The 23483-nt window shown below is 33.2% G+C and overlaps 1 protein-coding gene across 1 annotated transcript; it reads left to right on the top strand.

The window, feature by feature from the left end:
• The first annotated feature begins 1570 nt into the window (after positions 1-1570).
• LOC105361778 (aminopeptidase N) lies at positions 1571-21509 on the top strand. The gene is made up of 15 exons (XM_011499051.1): positions 1571-1780; positions 2630-2723; positions 3978-4240; positions 5690-5887; positions 6442-6597; positions 8131-8460; positions 9792-9942; positions 10563-10689; positions 12366-12459; positions 15402-15606; positions 16690-16903; positions 17480-17757; positions 19201-19400; positions 19655-19831; positions 20758-21509. Exons 2-15 carry the CDS (start codon positions 2655-2657, stop codon positions 21227-21229), a joined length of 2934 nt encoding a protein of 977 aa, XP_011497353.1. The 5' UTR covers positions 1571-1780; positions 2630-2654; the 3' UTR covers positions 21230-21509.
• The last annotated feature ends 1974 nt before the right edge of the window (positions 21510-23483 follow it).

Genomic DNA, 23483 nt, shown 5'->3' with positions numbered 1-23483 from the left:
GACTATTCTTCCTTTCATAACTCCACATTCTTACGTAATAGAGTTACATAAAATAATTTAACGTAATTTAAAGTTCATCTGACGAACAAAACTGAATTGTGGCTAGATTATGATGATGTTTAAATTTAAACAACAATTATAATATTTGCATAAACATGACATTAAAAAATATATGCTATTTATGTTTGTGAAAATATTTATCAAATGAATTTTTTATAATTACTTGCAATAATAAATAACATTAATATTCGACGTTTAAAATGTAAAAACACACCTTGCAGAAATTTACATACAACTTGAGCAAAATAATTGTTTAAAACCGAATGAATTTAAAAATTAATAAATAAGCGCAAAAAATATGCAAAAGCAGAGATATAGAGAGAAAGAACGGACAAAGAAATTGGAGAAATAGATAAACATGACTAGAATAAAAAATACTTGTTGTATTAGAATTTTGTGTAAGTATCAAATGATGAGGCTTGAAAAACAAGCAAAGTTAGACTGAAAGCTGAGTTATATTATTACGCATGAAGATATATATTTATAGTTTGCCATTTATGTACTTATATATGTGCTTGTTAACTATTGTCATAAATTTACACTATTTACATAAAGTGTATATGTAAAAGCGTATACATAATTTGGTTTTCAAATTTTCTCCATTAATCCCGCAAATTTTTATTTATTCAATTTCAAGAATTGAAAATTAATAATTATATTTTATAAATTTAGTTGAAATATGTAATTGTTAGTGAAATGTCAATATTTAATTTTTTACTATATATATATATATATCTTATAGATGCAATATAATAGTCATACATATTGTGACATTTAATTACGACATAAGTGAATATTGAAATATATCTTTTTATTCCAATCCTTTCCGGAATTTCTCTATTGTTCAAAATATTTGGTATCGTTCGAAAACTCATTCAAACTCAACATAATATTTTCAAGATGAAACTGCAAATATACGGGTAGTATCGTTTCATTCTCGGGTGCATGAGAAAAAGCAGAAAAAATAGCGCGCACGAGACTCCTTCCTATGGCTTCAGCAAGCATGTGCAAACTCAACTGAAAACGTGGAAGTGCATTCGTATAATAAATCCCACACGTGCTCGTGTCTCTTCCTAAATCACAACACCGACTCTCCTGCGCGTGCAATACGCACACTACGACTGGCAATGCCACAATGACGTCAAAGGGGTACAAATGAACCCGATACACAGAGGGGAGACAGAGAGAGAGAGAGAGAGAGAGAGAGAGAGACGTAGATGTTTCTTCTCATTAGGCTGGCATCCGGCTGTCCACGTATCGCTAATGGTATCTCTAACACTTGGCGCATCCAAGCTATCGGCCAAAACGGTAACCCCCTTTTCATTCGCTCCTACTGGCGCAATTGGATAACGAGCGACGGATCTACATCGTTTGATACGATGCTCTCGATAGGCAGACACCCGTTATTTAAAATACAGAAAGAGAGAGAGAGAGAGAGAGAGAGAGAGAGAGAGAGCACGAGGAGGAGGGAAGCATAAAGACCTGACACCGACAGTTCATCACTTGACACCGATGATGATCCCCGGACAACCCCGCCTACCTAGTGTGTACCTAGTGTGCACATCCCCTCCCCCGTGTACCCTTCTGGGAAGACGCGCGCGTGTGGGTTCGAAGACGAAGGGTCAGCATCGACGTCGGGGAACAGTGAGCGAGTGACTACCAAGGATCGCGCATCGATTTTCGATTTTGTTTTTCACGTTTCGAGCCTTAACGCTTGCACGTGAGTAACCATGGGGTTGAGGGCTGCATGAATACCCGGTGGTGTGTGAGCCGTGGTGACTCGGATTTGCGAAAGGGACGAGTCGTGTGCGAACGTGAACGTGAACGTGAACGTGAACGTGAACGTGGCTCCGTTTGCTGAATTACTTGTCGCGCGATCGTTCTTTACATTCCGGCCTAACTGGACTTGGAAGATGAACAACGCAGACTCACTTGCCTAAATTAAAATTCGAACTTTCGAACTCTCGGTATTGATTATTATTACGATAATTGTACTCTCGCCACGTTGGATAGTGCAACTTTAAGGAAAGAATATCGGCGACTGTGCGTAGCTCGTTTAATGCATTCCTTCACCGACACTCCAAATTCTTTTCGCTTATACATTAGTAATTTCTTAGATAATGCATGAATACCTGCTTGTAAAATGTTAATATATCCAATTCTTGGGTTGTTTGATATATTTTTATACATTATAACAATTAGAGTGGTATAACTATATGATTATAAGGACTGTGGGCGTTTATTTTTTAAACTTAATCTTCCAAGTTATGGTATTACATAGTATACTTGGCGGTGGTCGTATTACATTGATATTCAATGCTGAGACAATTTTACGCATCGTGAACATTCAAATAAGAAACAGTACATGTGTGCTCGCGCGAATTTCATCAAATAAAGCTCCATTACAAGAAAAAACGCTATTTTTAATACAACAGCTTACGTTAACGCGAATACGAAAATAATAAATATAAAGTGACATATATAAGTGGGCGGGATAGGTGGGCGCATATATAATATATATATATATATATATATATATATATATATATATATATATATAATTCTTTAGATTTTCGAAGATACTAACAATCAAGATGAGGCGATCCGCCTTAAAATTAGGGATTTCCCTAATTTTATTCGTTGCTATCGACGCTTTTCCAAAAGTAAGTTAATTCAAATTGATTATTGTACCACGATTCTTTAAATGTTATTCTTATTGTTAATTTTTAACAAATATGTAACTAATGTATGTAGCATATTATAATATAAAGAATAAATTTATATTAAAAGCGTGAAAATAAAAAATGAAGGATTATTGAAATTTATAATTTTAATTTTTTAAATATTAACTAAGATGAATTTTTCACAACTTTTTATATGTTTGTTGATTTATGATGAGATTTTAATTAAAATTGAATTGCTGATACTTATATATAAATCTTATGTTATCAATCTATGTATTTTACCTTCTCTTAATGTAAGGAATAAATACTAAATTTAAAAAAAGAAAATAAGAAAAAAAAGAAAAAAAAATATTTCTAATATATAAAATTCGTAATGAAATATCCAAACAATTTATATTAACGAATGATAAAAACTCATTAAAGATTAATAGCCACATAATGAATTCTAATTTTAATTGAACAAAACGCATATATCTTTCAGTTGATTTAAAAGTATTTAAAATATTTTATAAGAAAATATAAGAACGTACGCATATTGTCGCACTGGAGTGAAATTAAAATATTGATTCGACATATCGCGGTAGATTGTAAGAAATGCATTAATGATTTAAACCCCGATACTATCAAATTTATCAGGTAAAACTTAAATAAACACGGGACGAATAAATTACATTATTTATTCAACAAAAATGTTCTTTTCTCAAATAAAAAGATTTTTTCTCTTTTACTTTGCTAAAAGTTTAAAAGTTAAAAATTCTTCAACTCACAGTTTCTTAAAATTTAATGGTACATTTTCGTTCTAGAAGTAAGCTAACATTACTACGACTACGTAATAACAATTTATAAAGCTATATTTCACTTCATTGAAACGCGTAAGTTCGAAACTTTGTAAACTCTAAACTTTCATAAATGACAAAAATGTTATTTTCAAGTCTTGGCCTTTATCAAGCTTCGGCATTTTTCTTCCGCCACTATCTCAGCACTACCAACAGAACGTAATTAGAGTACCAATTAATCATTGGGAATTAAAGCAAAATTATTCCTTACCAAGCCATGCCAATTCGAGGTCATTGAACAACAGACGTTATATCGACATTTCGGTTCGTTAATAATGACGCAATAAGCACCAATGAAAGCCGCGCGAAAGAGCCGGAGTTTTCAAATGAATTGATTTGCCAATTGCACATGGCTTCTCGAGAACGGTTGTAAAAATTCCGTGCGCCATTCCCGTAGAGGCTCGAGCGTAGCGTCGACTTGAACGAGCAGCACAAGCTCGAGTGGGTGTGCATCTGCGACGACCTCTGGCCCCTGAGCTACATCCTCGAGATCGAGCCGCTCATCACCGAGGCGAAGTTCAAGGGCCGCGTGAGAATAAACGTCACCTGGACCGAGGGCGCCGACAAGATAAGCCTCCACGTGCATCCGGATCTCCAGATCTCGCACTCCAATGTCCGAGTGACTCGGCTCAACGACGTCCACGTCTCCGACGACAGCGCGTGAGTGCCCATGACTTTAATATCTTTCGGGTTGTTTTAGAGTCGAAGGTCTCCATGGAGTCCGTGCTTGATTAATTGGGCTCAATCATGTGGGGAATCATCGGACTTTATGGGATGTTTCGAGACAACCTTTCCTTCATCCCTGATGAAGTAGAGATACGTGAAGCGTCAATTTCATTACGAATGCTAATGTCGAGCACGAAAATGTGTATTTAACACTTGATAATATAAACCTTCGATTGTGTTGTATTTTGGTTCGTGGGCAGCGATCGAGGCATTAATATTATTCGTTTTATTTGTAAGTTTCAATCCATTTATATAGCTTCTGGGCTGCATTGTATGTAGTTTATAATCATTTAGTGGTCTATCCGTGGACTATTTCACATCTAAAATTAAATAATCGTCATGTTGTTCGAGAAACTACGAGTCATAAGTAGTTATAACGTAAGTTTTTGATTTAACAAAAGAAACGCAAAATTGAATATAGCTTTTGAATGAAGTAGTGGCAAAGAAATTATTTATATATCTTCTGTCGCAGCCTGGCAGTAAATTATTGTAAAATGAATAGGGTTTTATATAAGAGTATATACATTGACGATACAAACGGTTAACTGGTCTTTAAAATATTTTAATTTAATTTAGTCTAATTCAACTCAATGCATTTAGATACGACCATAATAGGGAGATATTCATGCCAATAAATTTCTATCGAGCAAAACTAATAATTTAAGTCCTTACCTAACCTTTAACATACTAAATATAAAGGTAAAAGAGTTTGTACTGTGAAAGAAAAGAAAAAAACCTTTATATAATAGAATTAATATTATAAAAAATAGTCTGTAGAGTTAGTATAATTTTTTCAATAAAGCATAAATCTTTCGTATTCGTTGGTCTGTTTTTAATTAAAAATGCAAAATTTAGAGATAAAATTCAAATAATTATTGATCACTCCATCTGATGGGAATGAAAAATGATATTTCGTTACGAAAAACAATGGACGGGGAGGGTGACAAAATAATTACATTTGATTGATTTAAATTGATATGCTAAGTGACTGTGACTGTATTATTAACAATCGTATTTTTCCACCTTAAATTAAGGTAAAATGTCCGCAACTAATACATATGACCTATTTTAATCAAACTATCGCAATAGCATTCATAATTATTTTCAATTATCTTTAACTAAATATAAAATTATTTACATAATCTCGTCCTTCGCGTTTATGTAACGTACTTCGGAGTAGAAAACATTTATTTAAAAAGTATACAATTAATAATACGGTATAGAATTTAATATTTTAAAACTAGCGTTTTTTCACGCCAAAATCGATTAAATAACAATCTCAAGAAAAAATGCATGAAAAATATAAAATTGTATATATGCGCCACTAATTAATAGCGTTTCATTGAATATTAATAATATTAAGCTAAATTTCATGAACTTAAGCGAAGAGCCAAAGGCTCCAGCGCCCGTAAGAATCTCCAAGACTGAAAGGAATCCGAAAAAATTAGTTATTCATCTTGACCAAATGCTAAGAAGAAACGTCATATGTGAGATCGACATTACATACTTGGGCAACATAACAACCAACGGCACGTCTGATCTTTTTATGAATGAATATAATGACGTAAATGGACAGAAACAGTAAGCTCAAACGTATACCTCTATAATTCGCACGTGCATGTATATAAAAGCAATGGATTTTTAAATTGTAAATCGTGAAAAGATTCACAAAATGCACTCAAGGGCATTTTGCATAATGACAATTTTTATAAAACTTGCAGTCGTAAAATTAATGCTTAAAGCTATTGTAAAATATTAAACGCCATTGGTATGAAAAAATTATTAAAAATTATCAGAGTAATATAATTTTTCATGAAACTTATTTCAAAATTCTCATAAAATTGTCGATATGAAATAATAGTCGCCGCGCATACGATTTACACCCGTGTATATGATATCTTAATGGTATTTCTCGACGTATAGAATACTCATGGAAATAATGTTGCACGACAAATAACGAGTTACATACAATGAATCTATTAAGCGAAACAACGTTTTCAAAACAAATGTATTTAATGATTAATTCACGTTTAAATATATATTTCTTCTATACATATACGTACATATATATACTATATATATACTTTAACAACGCATTCGTTCCTTCGTCGCATTCATTTTTTACATACGAGCAGCAGTTACGTCGCCACATATCTGCGTCTGAATAATGCACGCAAGATGTTCCCGAGCTTCGACGAACTGCAATACAAGACCAAGTTTCAGCTAATACTTAGACGACCTAAAAACATGACGGCCCTGTCCAATACACCGATTGAGAAAAGCGTGGCTGTGTAAGTTTTTCATTCGCACCATTACGTATTTTATAATTTTCATTGACTATGATGGAAAAGCCGCACAACCTTATAGCTTAAAATTCTATTAGGAATGAGGTCAATCGTAACTTTAAAGTCAATTATTATTCAATATTACATTGACTACGAGCGAAACTTTATCAACATTTTGGCTTTTCTTCTAAAGGAATAAATGCATTATTTATTTAATACAATATTTATTTTAGGGAAATCAAATTATTCGATTACAAGTTTTTTTTTTTTTTTTTTTTTTTTTTTTTTTTTTTTGTATCAAGTAATTTAAGCTGGATATTGCAGTTTTCACTCTATTAAATAAAATCTATTTTATTGAAAATTCTTCAATTCTCTATACATTACACGTGCTGAGATGTGTGAAGAAACAAAAAACAAAACAAAAAACAAAAGAAAACAAAAAATTCTCGCCCGTATGACTTTAAATTTTGGATTAAACAATACGAATTTATGTATCTGTGTATGAGTATCTGATATATCTTATTCGATCTTTCTATATCAATTAATGACCAATATGAAATTGAATTATAATATATATATATATATATTTTTTTTGTTCATGTAATAAAAACGAATCATAATTAAATTATCAAATTACTACTTTTTGAACATCGGTTAAATGTTATGATATATTGACAATCACGTTACAAAAAATCATCATTCGTTTTATTAATATAAAGAATTTAGGCATAAAGGAACTTTTTGCAATGTGAAAATTAAAATGAAATGCCTATCTATTAGCAAATATAGCACTGTCAACTTTTAAAATTTGGCTTAAAATATACAGAGTAATGTAATGAAAGCGCGAGACTATAAGTACCATTTAGTAATGAATGGAAAATGTGGTCGACTGCATTTCCCTTCGATGTGGGGTAACTTATCAACCTCGTTAAGGACTGTCAGACACGACTGAGTATTTATGATTTTGCTAATTCGGAACAGTTACGAGATACTACATCGTGCTCTAACAAGTTAACAAAAGCCATTGCTGTGCTTTCATGAACAAAAGCTAATTGGTCGCACTATTTATCCACACATTTGTGAAAAACGGCGCACTAAATGTTCCTTTATCGAAAAGTAAAGCTAAAATGGCGTTAGTAACTCGTTGTGCATTAATTATACTTTATAAGACAATGTTTCACCGAGTGTATACAAATTAAGATATAAAGTCACAAGCACTAATAAATAAATGACCAGCTAATTGCACATTTAACTGTGTGAAATTTAAATTTTATACACTTTAACGTGGCTTATATATATATATATATATATATATATATATATATATATAAAATTGCTGCACTTAATGCTCGACAAACTCGTTATGTCCCATCCGTTAATTAGCGTGAAAAGAATCTTCCAGCACCGCGACGCACAAACGTATGTTGAAATGAATAATCTCGCCAACTAAGTTTGAGAAAGCTGATGAGCCCAAGTGAGATTCGCCCTTAAAGTTATTACACCTGACTGTGACATTGTACATTTCGCAATATTTCGCAGCCCCGGTGAGCCGGAAATGATGCAGGATCACTTCGAGCAGACTCCGGAAATGACAACGTACCAGCTTGCTTTTGTCATCTCGGACTTTGAGAGTATCGTCCCGACGAAGCACGCGAACACGATCGACGGCCAAGAGCTGCAGGTGCGTGTCTGGGGTCGCAAGGACTACGTCGAGGCGCTCAAGGACGTACCGGACAAAATCATTACAATTGTCAATTACCTGCAGGAGTATTTTAATAGCTCGATCAAATTAGCGAAACTCGATATCGTAGCCATGCCGACATACACGGCCACCAAGGCATCCGACAATTGGGGCTTGATGATTTTCAAGTGAGCTACTTTTGACCACTTTCGACTACTTTCGACTACTTTCCCCTAAAACCCTTCCATCGGCTTTCATCGTTCTAATCGATTGATTTTATCGCATCCTTGGTCAACATTCCTCGCACCAAGGTTTTCATTCATTATGTCAAATGTTTAATAATAAAGGCTTGCCAAAACTATCGAAAATCACATAAATAAATAATCAATAAATACATAATAAATAATCAAATTAAAATGTGTGAAAGTATAAAGTTATTATAAAGTAGAAGTTTTCATTTGATTTTAATCAAATGGAGTACACTCAAACTCAAATTGATACTTCCAATTGGCTTCAAAGACTTTTGAAATAATATTGAAAAATAAAAAAATAGAAAATAACATTTATCTGCGTGGCTAAATACAATTGAAATGTAAAGAAAAAAAAAAAATTTTGCATTTAAACGACGCAAGATCGATGTGCTGCTTGTTTCATTTAGGTAATAAAAATAACGATTCATTCGTGCAATTTAATTCATTAAAACTGATAGCTTTGAAATTTATTATAAAAAAAACTAATGGTTAGCTTCTCTATAAAACAATTTCAAACTCCCGAACTAATGCGATTACACGCAACCCCTTTATTATTTTAAATACTCGTCACTTTTTAAAAGATAAATTAGTTTTAAAAAAGGCGATAAAGCACATGCTTTATTTTAATTAGATAACGATAATAACGGATCGCTTTAAAGAAATATTGTACACTCTGCCACACTTTGAACAATATATGTGTCTATAGGCGTGTACGTGTATGTGTGAGCGCGCGTATGTTAATAGATAGATAGATAGATAGATAAACATATATATATATATATATATATATATATATATATATATATATATATGAATGTATTTACTGTGAACTTACGTATGCATTCTTGTTTATATATGCATGTGTGCGCACGCACACGTGAACAATATTTATGCTTTCGTCGGCTGTTTAGCCGTGAATATCATGAAAATTACAGCGGCTCCGTCAATTTGGCGCAGCTTCAAAATTACTTGCAATTAATAATAGGATTCAAGAGTATAGATATAAAAATCGATAGATACAAATCAGCGACGGCAAAGTAAAAGAAAAACAAAAAAAAACAAAAAAAAATTGGCCTCTTTACGAGCTGTAGCCATGCCTTAAGCGTATCGAGACAAGAAACAAACGAGGCCCGACAAAAAGTGTACGGACACGCGATAAAGCGCGAGCACACATTGCGCCCAACTACTTCCTTGCACACTTACACAGTCACACCACGAGCGTTCGACGTCCGTGCGAAAAAAGAAAGTAAAATGCCTGCTGCTTGCAGGGAAGGCGAGCTCAGCAGTCCACTGGTATGGAACATGGCTTACGAGTTGACTTACCAATGGATCGGTCAATACATCACTCCTTATCGTTGGGTAGACGCCTCGGAGAACAAGGGATTAAACTCCTTCTTGGCCTCCATGACAACAATGGACGTAAGTAGACTTACCGCCACGTCTCTCACGACACATCACGAGGTCGAAGCATCTCGACGATAATCCGATCTCTCGCCCAATATTATATTGATGGATCGACATTAATCGTTATCTTATTGCCGTAATTGGCGCTTCCTTTGCCACCCCCAGCACCTTCGGCACCTTCGCCCAACCTCTATTACCATCCAAGCGCAAGCACGCGCCTATCCCATATCGTAGTATTTACGGAATGAAACGCTGCGATTACTTTGGCACGGCTTGCTTGATAAATCGGTAATACCATATACGGGAAGTGTAAGACATTGAGCACGAGTGCTTCGGCATGTTCGCATCGGATTATTGTACTTGACCGGCATACCCGTTTACTCCGGCTTTTATTCAAAGCTCCCGTCGACGATTTTCATTTTCGAAAATCATTCAAATGAGCACGAAGCGCCTATAAACAGCATGAAGATTAGGCAAAATATTTGGCCGCAAGTATTGAACATCTTTACGTTGAAATGAATAATTATCAGCAGAAGATGTTATAATGATTGGCCATCGTCGTTCTATTCGCATGTGCGAGTCTGTTGTGAAAATTAGCTTCGCTTCGTCTTAAAATTTATATTGTATAATTTCAGATCAATCCAGACGAATTGAAGGGTAAATGGCCGATGAATATACTCTACTCGTTATACTACGGGTACGGCAAGGCCTTCGGAGCCAATAGGCGAACTGGAATTATTCGCGACGCAAAATTCGCAAAAAGTAAGTCAAACCGACCTAACTCGACCCAACACGAGCAGACTGTAAAGTGTGCGTTGAAAAATTAATTAAAAAAATAGTGCTATGTTATAATAATTTAGGGGATAAATTCGACGGCATATAAGTTGTCCTTTCACATTAAATCACATTAAACTACAGTGAATATTTCATTTACATTGCCACGAAAGGATAAATAATGCAAATGTCATTGTTGCTAAATATATCGCGTAAACAATTTCGGCTGAAAATAACGCACGATTGCCGCGAGTCTTTAATAACAAAGATTATAAAATTTAACAACGATATATAATATTTCCAAGGCTATTATATGATATTAATGCTTTTTAGAAGCAATGAAAATTATAATTAGCAAATTGTAGAAAAGGAAAATTCAAAAGTACTTGTGCAGTCTGAGGTATTTTTTAATCGTAATCATTGCTCCCCTCTGTCCCTCTTAATTCTGTTTCTCTTAATTTTTTTAATTAACTCTTATGATGATAATTTTGCTATATCTAAGTTCTCATCCACAAGTGAGGGAAGTGAATTTTTTGACCAAAAACATCGATATCCATCCTAAAAATTCTGCCACGCGATTGTCAATTTTTCATTCGTAATTAGGCCTCTCGCGAACAATTACTCAAAATTACAAAAACTCCATTGAATAGGTGACGTACAAGCGTACAGCTTAATTATATCGATGGATCGCCTTCCAGTCGCATCCGCCAATCCATAAAATTGCAATTGCGCGTGTTACGGGATCAGAAGCTTTTATCGGGGTGCGCTAGATTATTCGCAAAATCGTATTTTCTCAGCGTAACGTAATTCCCTCGTATCACTTACGCAAACAGCGCGTTAAAGTTAATTTATAATTTACAAGAGCCATTTCTTGTAAATGTTTCGTAAATTTCAGAATTTGTTTTTCTCGGCACTTGGAGCGCGAGCTCGCGTCGCTTTATCTCGACGAAAAAGGTATGGTTATCGCGCCGAGCGCCTGACGCACGTGAACTGCATTGTTGCACGCCTCCCCTATGCTTGTGTGCAGGTGTACGTGTGCTGTGAATCGGAAGCGGCACGAAATGTCAATTTATAAGTTCTCATTGATTTGACGAGAGCGGCGGCGCGTGAGCCGATTATGAGCATTAATTGTGTTTAGATTTCAGGTTGTTTGGATAACAATCTGAATGAGAAATTATTTTGCAAAAAATTTTTACAATAATTCTTGCAGCGAGCGTTAGCGCAAATTTGCGCAAATAATCGTTGTCCACGGTCGATTTTCTTAGCCTAGTTTACGGTTTAAATTGATATTGTACATAAATTATACGCGTATGCATGCACGAAGTCTTATAATCGTTTGTTCTCTTATATTAGTGAAATATTTTACCAGGCAATTGTAGATATTCGTTCAGAAGAGTCTGTAGAATGATTATTGTATGTAATTTACTTTTTTTTTTTCTTTTTTTTCATGAACGATATCAACGATTTTTAGAAAAGATTTGAAATTCGTAGAGCATAATTGAAATGCAAATAAAGATAATGAAAAGGTTATTTCGGACATTTTAAATAGTCTGGAGGGAATGGATTTTCTGTAATCGTAAAATTTCCGTAGCGGTTAAGCGTTAGAAACAAATGAATATTTTATTACTATTTGTCGTCTATATTACTATTCTGACAATTTGCAGTCGAATTGGTCTTTCGGATGTTCTATTACATTCTTGGGAAGGAGGACTTTAAGACGAGTATGCGACATCTAATACAGTCTCAATCGACGACATGGTAATGATAATTCATCTTTACTAATTAACATATAAATACAAAATTTACAAGTTGTTATTTTATTAAGTGGAGCTTAAATATCATGTTACATCAGTAAAAATAATATTGCAATAAAATTTCATTCTAAAATTTACATGTAATCCATAGCACGAGTCTAATAAGACTTGTATTACATTGATGTATTTATATTTAAATATTTTCTAAATTCATTGGTAATTATATTTGCGTGTGTATCGTTTTTTTTTTTTTTTTTTTTTTAAATATCAAACAAATAAGTCAAAAAATATTAATTTATAATACTAATAATTCACACTGTGTTCATTCCACCTATGAATAAAAACGATACAAATATATATATATATATATATATTTTGTAATTTAGTACTCTAATAGAAAAGGAAATATATTTAAAATTTAAGTGCGATATTACAATTTATATGCACGATTCGATTCTTATTTTTGTAAATTGTTAATGCACAATGATGAACAATGTCTTAGTTTAAAAGATATTTTTACATTTAATAATAAATACTCTCCATTGTATCATTACGGCTGTAGAAAACTTTAATTTAGAAAAAATTCAAGACTATTGATTAATAATATTTCTCCCCAATTAACGTCTACAAACGTACCTACACTCTTACTTATTCTACCCTTTTACCAAAAATATCAATTTCCCTGCATTGACAATTCTTTTTCCATTCCATTCCACATAATGTACTCTTCGGCAACACTCGTTAATCTCTGTCGGAATACTACTGTTTATTGCAGTTAAAATAGTCTTTCCGGCTTTACATAACCCGTGCATAACTATGACTCACACGCGTTTAAATTGCAGCAGTGTTAATATTACCAGGCACAATGATAGTTAAGCATGAGAAGTATCGATGAGAGAGTCCTTTATACGAATAAAGGAGCTAAAAATCGAAGCAGTCGGCCAGTATTTAGCGTCTCGGGCGAGTATTTTCCTAAAAACTCCTTAAATTCCAGTTTCCCGAAAAAGACGAGTCTAGTCGCCGCTGACATCTTAACATAATAATTTATTCAGTGAGCATCTGGCGAGTCGTTTAGCTGCCGGCATGAGCCAATCGTGTGAGCAACAATGCGGCCATTGTCGAGCCATCGCGCATAAATTATTACCAGGGAAAATTACGAAACGAGATACGAGCGCTGAATAAGTCCGTTTCCTTTTTTCTCAATGCGGAAATTCAAAAATTCCGAGAGAGCGAGGAAGCGAGCAGCCCCAGCCTCGTGAAAATACCGCGCTGCGTGCTTTTAATTGGAAAAATGATAGCGGCCACCTTATCGGGCAAAGTATGTTTCTTGTTATACGATGTAATGAGAATGCATACTGTTTAGTAAGAAAATGAAGACCAATCGCGGGCATTGCCTGAGCTGTATTATCTTTAAAATTCTTATTCGTGTATTAGCCGCGCAATGAGCTCGCTGCAATACGTCTGCAATTAATTATACGGAATAAGTCAACGGAATTTAGTGAAACATTCATTGTTAAGAAAGTTGATGAGTTCTTTTATTATCCTTAATTGCTTATCCTCATGTTGTTTTAAAAGCTTTTCAATTCGTGATATTGTCGTTGCTTTGTCTATATGTGTATATATATATATATATATATATATATAAAATAATTGTACAAACATCTCTTCCAAATATACCGAATCATACTTAACCGTCAACACGTGCAAATATGAATAAACAAGATTGCTTAAATATAATATTAGAACTTCATACCTCTATGTATTGCTAATAATTAACAATTTACGATTTATAAATAATAAACAACGATGTTTATAAATATTTTTAATTACGTTATGAAGAATGCAACGGAGAATTATACATATTATAATTAGTATTATTTGAAAATAATTTAATTTATTCGGATTTTATAATTGATTTAATTTTATAATAGTCTTAAAATTTAAAAATATTTTCATTTATAGTGGTTGAGCATCCGTGTGAGTTTTTTTTTTTTTTTTTTTTTTTTTTTTTTTTAATGAAATATGCATTTGCATTGAAATTCTATTCTTCTCGGATTTATGAATGTTACCATACAATATATAGCTAAACATATCGAGATTCTCCATAGAACTGAAAAAGTCGAAAAATTTTAAAGAAATTATGTTACATGAAATTAATTTCCACGCATGCAACTAGTCGTTTCAATATCTATATTATTATATTTATTGTAATAATATTTATAAAAAAAAATATTTGACAAAAAGCTTCCAATGTAAAACTGAAACCTCGTTACAACACATTAAATACAAAGTATTCGTTAAGAGAATGTATCGTCCTTACAATCACGTTATCCCCAGCACCTTAACGTGTAATCATTATTTACTCCAAAAGAGAAGTAAATTATAAAAATTTATTACAATGATGTCACGATCAATATTTTTTTATCGCATAGACATAACAAATTAAATGAAATGTTTTTACATCCTTATTCAAGTCTAAGCGTCTGTTTTATCAATAACTATTTGAATTCCAACTCGCGCGTCAACAAATTGCGCATTAAATAAGCTGAGAACCGTGTGCTTTTCAAGCATTCTCCCTCTCAGCTGGAAAATTGTCGCCTTGGAAATCAAAATAAGCCGCCAGTATCGCATTCTCATCGATTAACACTAACATTGTCTCACTGACACAGTCACATTACTACAATAGCCCATAAATCCTGCCTCGCTCCTTTTCCTCTCAAATGCTAAAAACTTCAACGAATAATACGGCAAACTTAATTGCTTAATTCGTCTCTTCGAAACAATCCCCTCGAATGACGCATTGGGTATCGCCAGGCTAAGTAAATGCAAAATTAAGCAGCGAATATATATATATATATATATATATATATAATGTAAATAGAGGTAAAGCCTATTTGAAGTATGAAGCTGACATGATGCCCATACCGACCGAATATTATTGTGCAGGCCAGGAGTGGCGGAAGGACGGGGAACGCGATCCTTCACCGCAATCGACATCTACAACAGCATGAAATACGTGGCGACGAAGAGCGGCTCCCTGCCCAGGCCGTTGACCATCATCCAGATCGCCGAGACCTGGATAGACCAGGAACGCCTCCCCCTTGTCACTGTCACTCGCAATTACAACAACAGCACCATAACCTTTAGCCAGGTATAGTCGCGACTGACTGGCTTCTCATTAAAGCGATAATATAATCCATTACCGGGATACACTGTCACCCTGGTTAAACGAGTTGGTATTACTGGGTTCAGCGAGTATTATTTTATTGGGAAAAGATAAATTGAAAAGTTAAGCGTGATCGTAATTATTAATTTTACCTCGACGAGAGTTTTTTTTTTTTCTTTAAAGAATTTCACTGCATTAAACGCACTCGCTCACAAGACTGGACATTTTTTATATTTTTTCAATTCAACGCGAAATATTATTTAGACTTTTTACTCTCGAGACTTGAGTTTCGCAACTTGTTGCCTATTCAGTGAAAATCTGTAATTTACATTATTTAGAGGCATTTGAGGGCTAATGAATTTAAATGAATTTAAATGAAATGAGTAATCAACTCATTTCATATGAATTATTTTCAAATTTTTTAATTCTTATAGGTGTTATAATATACTTTTAAATTAACTTGTTAATATAAGTAATATTCTATCAATGAATTGTTTTTTATGTGAATCGCTAATAGCACAATCGTTTCTCGTGTATAATTTTAATAAAATTTGAAAAAACAATTTTAATTTGACAATACAACTTTGACGTATCTTTTAAATAACATGTAAATTGATGTATATTTTAAATAAATACCTGAATATTATTTATAATAAAATCTCTCGATCATATTTAAAAATGTCCGGCAGTTGATAAATGCATCTTGTAATCTCATAACCTTGCATTATAAATATTTATAGAAATACTGCTCAAATTGGCTATTAAATTAGAAAATTAATAATTTAACTCTCGCAAGCTTCTTTACAATCTCAATATTTTATTACTGGCAATTATAAACTGGTTCAAATAATTTTAAAGTAAATAAATAAATAAGCAGTATTTTATCGAATACGTACTTTCAAATATAAAGCTTAAAATATAATATTTATCGAATTGAGAAATACATGCTTTTAAAATCCATTTTAATACAAATTTATCATTTAACCCTCGTTCGTGATGCATTTATTCTTATAATTTATAAATAAAGAAAATTTATAAGTAATAAACGACCCTTTATTGTCCGGATAGAAACTGTACGTAAGAGAGACGCAAAATCCTCTAAATTCTTGGGAAAGCTCGTATCGTTGGAATATTCCTTTAGTAATGCAATCCCGTCACAAGTGGAACAATAGCGATTATACACCGAAAGCTTGGCTGCTCAAATCCAATTACGAACAAAACTTGAACATTCGTGACATTGACGATAAGGACAGTTTCATCGTTGTCAATCCCGAAGAAATTGGTAGAAAAATTGTACTTTATAGTCTTACTTGTAGATTTTAATTAATTTCACATTATTATAATTCAATTTACAAATCAACGATGTTCGGAGCATCAGCATAATAGACATCAAATAATATTAATAATAAACGTGCTAATAGATAACGCACGTTTTATGAAATAATCAAGATCCGTTTATCTCACGAATTTCGTAAAAAAAAAAAATATATATATAAAAATAGTAAATTTTTAAATTATTAATTTGCACAAACAGGGTAAAAATAAATTTCTACATTCAATTTTTAAGCTACACGATTATCGATGATATTTTTATAGAATTCTATAATCCTCGCTGCCACAAAAGAAAAAAAAATGTATATATTCTCCATAAATTTATTTGTTTTAACTAATTGATAGTTAAAAGAGGAAAAAAAGAGAAAAAGAAAAAATCGCTTAAGCTATCACGAATGAATTAAGTACATTAATAATAACGTGAAAAAATTTTCCATACACACAATTTTCCATAAACATCGTTGAGTCTGAGAATGTACCTAACTAAAGTGCCGAGGACCTGAAGACAATTTATTCACAAATATAGGCTTATTCCCGGTAAACTACGACTCGCATAATTGGGAATTGCTCGCTGACTATCTGCAGAGTCCGACCTTCGAAACAATACCGACCCTCACCCGGGCCAAGCTGCTCCACGACTCCTGGAATCTCGCTTACGCCGACGAGCTCCACTTCAAAATTGCTCTCAATATGACATTGTTCTTAAAGCACGAGAAGAGCCATGTTGTTTGGGAGCCATTCTTCCCGATGATCGATCACGTTGGCAGGCGCATCGAGGGATCCGGTGTTTTTGGCAAATTCGAAGTTAGTGGACGATTATTTTGATAATTATGTTGAGAAAATTTGGTTTCGCTCGGCTTCTTTAACAATCGCATTTACATTGGTAATAACAAGGTATCGATGGCGTGCGAAAGCTATCATTTTCAAGACAATTTATTACGTCACGGAGTGATGGTTCATTTCGTAAACATTTCATTCGAAAGATCATGAGAAATTACGATTGAGGCCGTGATGTTTGATGTTTAAATCCTTTTGGGCTCAATGACGAGTTGTAAAAATTCTTTTAATGGAAAGATCAAAGTAAGCTGGCGCGTAAATGTGTCGTATCGCGAAAGAAAGCAAGGGACAATTGGTGGTAGGAGAAACGTTCGTGTAATATTATTCTACAATTCATCTATATTTCTGCTCGGTACAAAAATTGTATATTTATCAAATTATCGGAAAATACAAAACATTTCCTCTTTGTTTCGTGAAGAAAAAAATTTTCATATATTTTTGTTCTTTTCATTATGAAATCTTATATCATACTGGATTAAAGTTTAATATCCGACGCGTCTAAAGGACTTCAATTAACTTTTTAACCTTTATTTCCTTATAAGAAATGTCGACATTGACGTTTATCCATTAGCTTATTCATTATGATTTAAATCTAACTCATTGCACGCCGAATATTATGGAAAAATTCTAATAAATGCTGTCACAGGTATCGGGGGCAGAATGAAAAAGAAAAAAAAATGCACATTCAGCATATTCAAGATTATCTTATTCTAAGATTATCGTCTCGATTTTAATAATTCGAACAAATTCGCATCGCAAATGCATAACGTCTTCTGATAAAATACGTAATCTAGATAAGTTAATCTATCGAATCTTACAATCCATTATCGCATTAATGGACACAATTCTACTAACGATGAAATAATGCACATTGCATTAGGAAATAATTTATTGCAAAAGACGCACGTATCGAAAAACGGCATCGATTATTTACGTAATTGCAATACTTTTTAACGAATATGGCGTTAATAATACTATTTGCCGACTCGCGTATTAATATCCGAATGTAATTAGATAAATGACGTTAGACCGTTTCTCATTATAGCTCACATAATGAAGGAAATACGGGCCTTTGTAAATTACGTGCAAATGATGCTAGCGTAAGCGATAGGAAAGGCCCTGAGATAAGCACCGTGACAAATGCTTTAATCTCGATTTCTCATGGCGGAAAAACGTCTCGCGAGCACCGCCAATTAAACTCTCGAACGAAAATAAATTGCACACTCATAATGCATCTCGCGCCCGTCTCCGCCCGATTATGCACCTTACGCAAAGTGCAATGACAAGGGGCTACTAAGGCCCTTCCTTATCGCGACCTTTACACTTCGCATAAAGTGAAATGGTCAGCGGATTGGTCGATGAGTGGAAGGAACCGAGTTAAAGAAACTAAGCCAGCGATGAGCTTTGCAGGCGTACCTGCGATCGCTCCTGAAGCCCATGTACACCGAGGCCTGCGAGAGTCCCCAGGCCGGGGAGCCCTCGTGGAAGGCCCACCTGAGGGGTCTGGCCAGATACTTCCTCTGCGGCGCCGGTTACGAGCCCTGCATCAGCGAGGCTCGCGACCAGTTTAAGAAATGGATGGCCGACCAAGAGCCGGACAAGGGCAACCCGTGAGTCACTTTAACGAAGGCTTCGCGTCGCACGACCTATGCTCGCCCTCTGCTTTTTCTAAGCCTCGCTCACTCTTCTATCTTATATAGGCAGTTTATTTTGCGTTAGCTTGTACTCGCTTTGCATGTATGAGCCATGCAGACTAGGCTCGACGAATCTGTCAAATTTGCACCTTCACTGCCGTCCACTCGGAGGAATTGTTAATGGGCTCGCTCGAGATAAATGTAAACGGAATTCGTTTGCTCTCGTTTAGAGTCGCCAACGAATTTATTTGCCCGGTTTTCAAATGGGGAACCGACGACGAATGGAACTTTGGATTGGAGCGTGTTATTAAATTCCCGAGGGACAGCCCCGAGAGGAAACAAAGCGAGAGAACTTATCTTTTGAAGACACTGGCTGGCTGCGCAAAGGATCCTGCTAAAATTGAAAGGTATCGTTAGAAATGAAATCTTAAATGTCTTTAATGTGCGAGCGATTGCTGAATTAAAATTGCGTGCGCCGCCCTCCGCCTCGCTCTATCACGAAATTATATAAAATTTATGATTGCATCTTTAATTTTTTTTTTTTAAGAATATCGAGCTAGTCAAAATAATCGAAATCTGACTTTTTTGCTCAATTGTCGTGTACTTGAAATTTCTTCAAGTCGTTTGGCGATATTGAATGACTATTAAAACGCACTATCAAATAGCTCAATAATTTTAATCAATTAGTACATAATTTTAATCAATTATGTTAAGAAGCTCATACGTGAGATTAATTATGAAATACAATCAACATTTTCAGATTTTACAGCAATTCTATCCGTAGGATTAGTCCTGTATTCACAAATTATCAATTTAAAAAATAACACTCGTTAATAATATCAAAATTTATTTGCTCTCTACTTTCATCAAGTGGTATTTAATTTGTTTTTACATATTCGTATGGCCTTTTTTAAAATCTAAGGAGCCATTTTATTGTAAATTATTAGTCTGGCGAATTTTTATACGATTAGCAAAAACGTAAGGCATCGTTTCTATATACATAAATCATTAATTCAACATATTATTATAAATACACGTTTCCTCGGCTTTACTTTTACCTAATTTGACGATATCGCAGTAGCAATTGCCTTTCACTGCAATTCCAAGAAACAAACTGGGCAATCAATACTTAAAGCCTAAACCGAATTTGCAATAAAAATTTGTAATGCATCGACAGCGGTACGAAGCAACGTTGCATTAGCATTAAAGACATCTCAACGTCTGTATCAAAACTACAGTAACAGACTATGAAAACTCATAGCCAATCGATAAAGTAATATTCCAATATAACTTTTCTTGCAGATAACTAGCGAACATAAAATTTTACTTGCAGATTACTTTACGTTGCGATCACACGTCGTGCCGATTTTACCGATGCCGACATACATCTGATCTTCACAATGCTGACAGGCAGTTCGAACGGCTACACGACCCTCTTCAAGTTCCTATACGACCACTGGGACACAATAAAGCAGCGCTTCGCCGGTAGCATGAACCTCTGGACGGGCATAGTTCGCTCGGCTACCGGCTTTTTCAACACCCAAGAGGGCTACGACATGGTGTCGAAGCTCTACGCTGAGCGCAGAAGCGAATTCGGCAATGCAGAGCCCTTCGTTATCGAGGCCATGGAGAACATCATGAGAGAGATGAAGTGGAGCGAAAAGAACCTACCGGTGATCGATCAGTGGCTCACGGACAATCTGGTCAAGCCTCTCGTTATCGATAAGGATATGCAACAATACTGGAAGACGGCGCTCGCTTGTCCCAACCGCGAGATCAATGACGCGACAGCCCCGGCGAGCTAAGCTCGGCCAATACTCATTATCGTAATGATGAGATCGATGATGATCGATGATAATAACGATGTATTTAGATTGTTGGGAGTGAAGTGTTTTGCGCCAATTTCAGTTGGAATATCGTTGCACGAACTTCGAATGTGATTTGGCGCTGCTGGGATTATGTTGTAAGTCAAATGCGTCATCATTGATGGCATTGTAAGAACGCTTACTTGCCTTCGAGGAAAATTTTTGTCAATGTCCTAATTATCCGTACTCTTTATTATTGATTGACAAATTTAATCACACAAAATTATCAAAATTTTTAAACTGAGAGTGAGTGAGAGAGAGAGAGAGAGGGGGGAGAGGAGAGAGAGAGAGAGAATAGAGGAAATTTTATTAGCAGATTTTTCTTTGCTCTTGTTTGGTTTGACAAACATCGTTCTCTAACTCCTACCAAAGTTCAATTTTATTTCTTTGTCATTATTCAAAGTAATACTATAATCATAAAAATTATTGAGATGAATATAGGTATTATGTAATGTAGAATTTCATATATAAAATATTTTCTACGGTTTCGAATCTTGTTTGTTAAAAAAAAAAAAAATAATAAAAAAAAAAAGAATAAGCTAAGAGACTTTTTAATGGTAAACCTTTGTATAATAAAATAAATATTATTATACAATGAAGAAGATTCGATTGTAGAAACAATAAAAATTATTATTATTAATTGAGTACAATGATGATTTTACAAAATATTTAAATCTGACTAAAAATATGTAATTATTAAAGAAAAAATAAATAAATACACAAAACTAATGCGTAATTTGTAAAATACAAATTAAGATAATTAAAAAATATATGCTAAATTATGCTAGAAGAATATGCAATTTCAACCTTTACCACTCGACTGTTTTATAAGAAGTACAATACCTATTAGTTTATACAATACTCAAATTCATTTACTCTTCGTAATAAACTATTATATCATTTATCATTTGTTAATTAATAAAATAATCTAACGATAAAGTAACATTTTTCTTAAAATAAGCAATTAATTTTGTAAAACTAGTATATCTTCAATTTATGTTATATTATTTATATGTATCATTAATGAATAAAATAAAAAAGGAAATTGTTCCTTTTTCGTACCTTTGTACATTTATACAAAAAAAAACTTTATAACAAAATATAATGATTCATAGTTTTGTTTATCTATAAAAGAAATTGTAACAACTGCATATTGCCATGTATAATTTCAAACCCATAAAAATAATTCTGCGTTAATACTATATTAATTTCTTTAAAACAATAATACTATATAACTGCACATCTGTACTCGCAATATTTTTATATAGATGGAGACAAACGTGTGATACATAAAAGTAGTATCGTAAAAAAAAAATCTTATATAAGAAATTAGTAATAACTTGAAAAGTTTCAAAATAATTTAATAATTGAAAATAATATTTTGATTCATTTCATTCGACTAACTCGAAAATACACCTTTTGACATTTATATTTCATAAATTATAACATATTTGCATCGTTTTAATAAATAATAAATATTTAAATTAAAAATTTGAAAAGTAATAAATATACATTGTGCAATTAACTGTAACTTAGATCCTAAAGCTACGTAAACTTATTAACTTATTGACATTCCATTCAAATTACAAAATTCATTAATATCATTAATGTTTTTAATAATAAAATATATGAATAGATATATGTATAATTAAGCTAAATAATAAATATATATTTATATTATCTATAATGATGGCACTAATTATTATTCTATATGTTTAAAGTTATCTAAGAATTTCATCCGTCAATAATTTAAAAATAATCAATTTTCTAATAACAATTTTGAAAAGGAGCTGATAAAACTAATCGGTATTGCAAAATTAACTACTTAATAACATTTAAATTATGCATAATTAATATACGATACCAATAAGACTACCGCTCTTAATAACAATAATAAATAAATTTTAATGGCTCATCAACTAAGTTTATAATACTAATCAATTAAGTTTAATCGATTTATTATCAATATAATATTAATGCCGATTATAAATATTGTTTTACAAGGAAATTTTTAAAAATACTTTTTCTTCAACGATAAATAAGACAAATTTTTAAAAACTGACATTTTAAATAAATACAAAAATCTTCAAATATTAAGTATCAAGTGCTAATATAATATTTATTTTTGTTCTTTAATCAATTTATAATATTGTTTTTTGCTATGAAAACTAATAATATATTGTTTTAAATATAT

The sequence above is a fragment of the Ceratosolen solmsi genome, unplaced genomic scaffold, assembly GCF_000503995.2.
Source record: "Ceratosolen solmsi marchali unplaced genomic scaffold, CerSol_1.0 scaffold2, whole genome shotgun sequence".
NCBI lineage: Eukaryota > Metazoa > Arthropoda > Insecta > Hymenoptera > Agaonidae > Ceratosolen > Ceratosolen solmsi.
This window is presented reverse-complemented; position numbering and strand designations above follow the sequence as displayed.

Excerpts from the sequence above, each read along its gene's own strand:
- LOC105361778 (XM_011499051.1), top strand. The coding sequence starts at position 2,655 with ATGAGGCGATCCGCCTTAAAATTAGGGATTTCCCTAATTTTATTCGTT. Across the intron at positions 17,758-19,200 it reads GTGTTTTTGGCAAATTCGAA|GCGTACCTGCGATCGCTCCT; the intron begins GTTAGTGGACGA and ends TGAGCTTTGCAG. Across the intron at positions 19,401-19,654 it reads GAGCCGGACAAGGGCAACCC|AGTCGCCAACGAATTTATTT; the intron begins GTGAGTCACTTT and ends GCTCTCGTTTAG.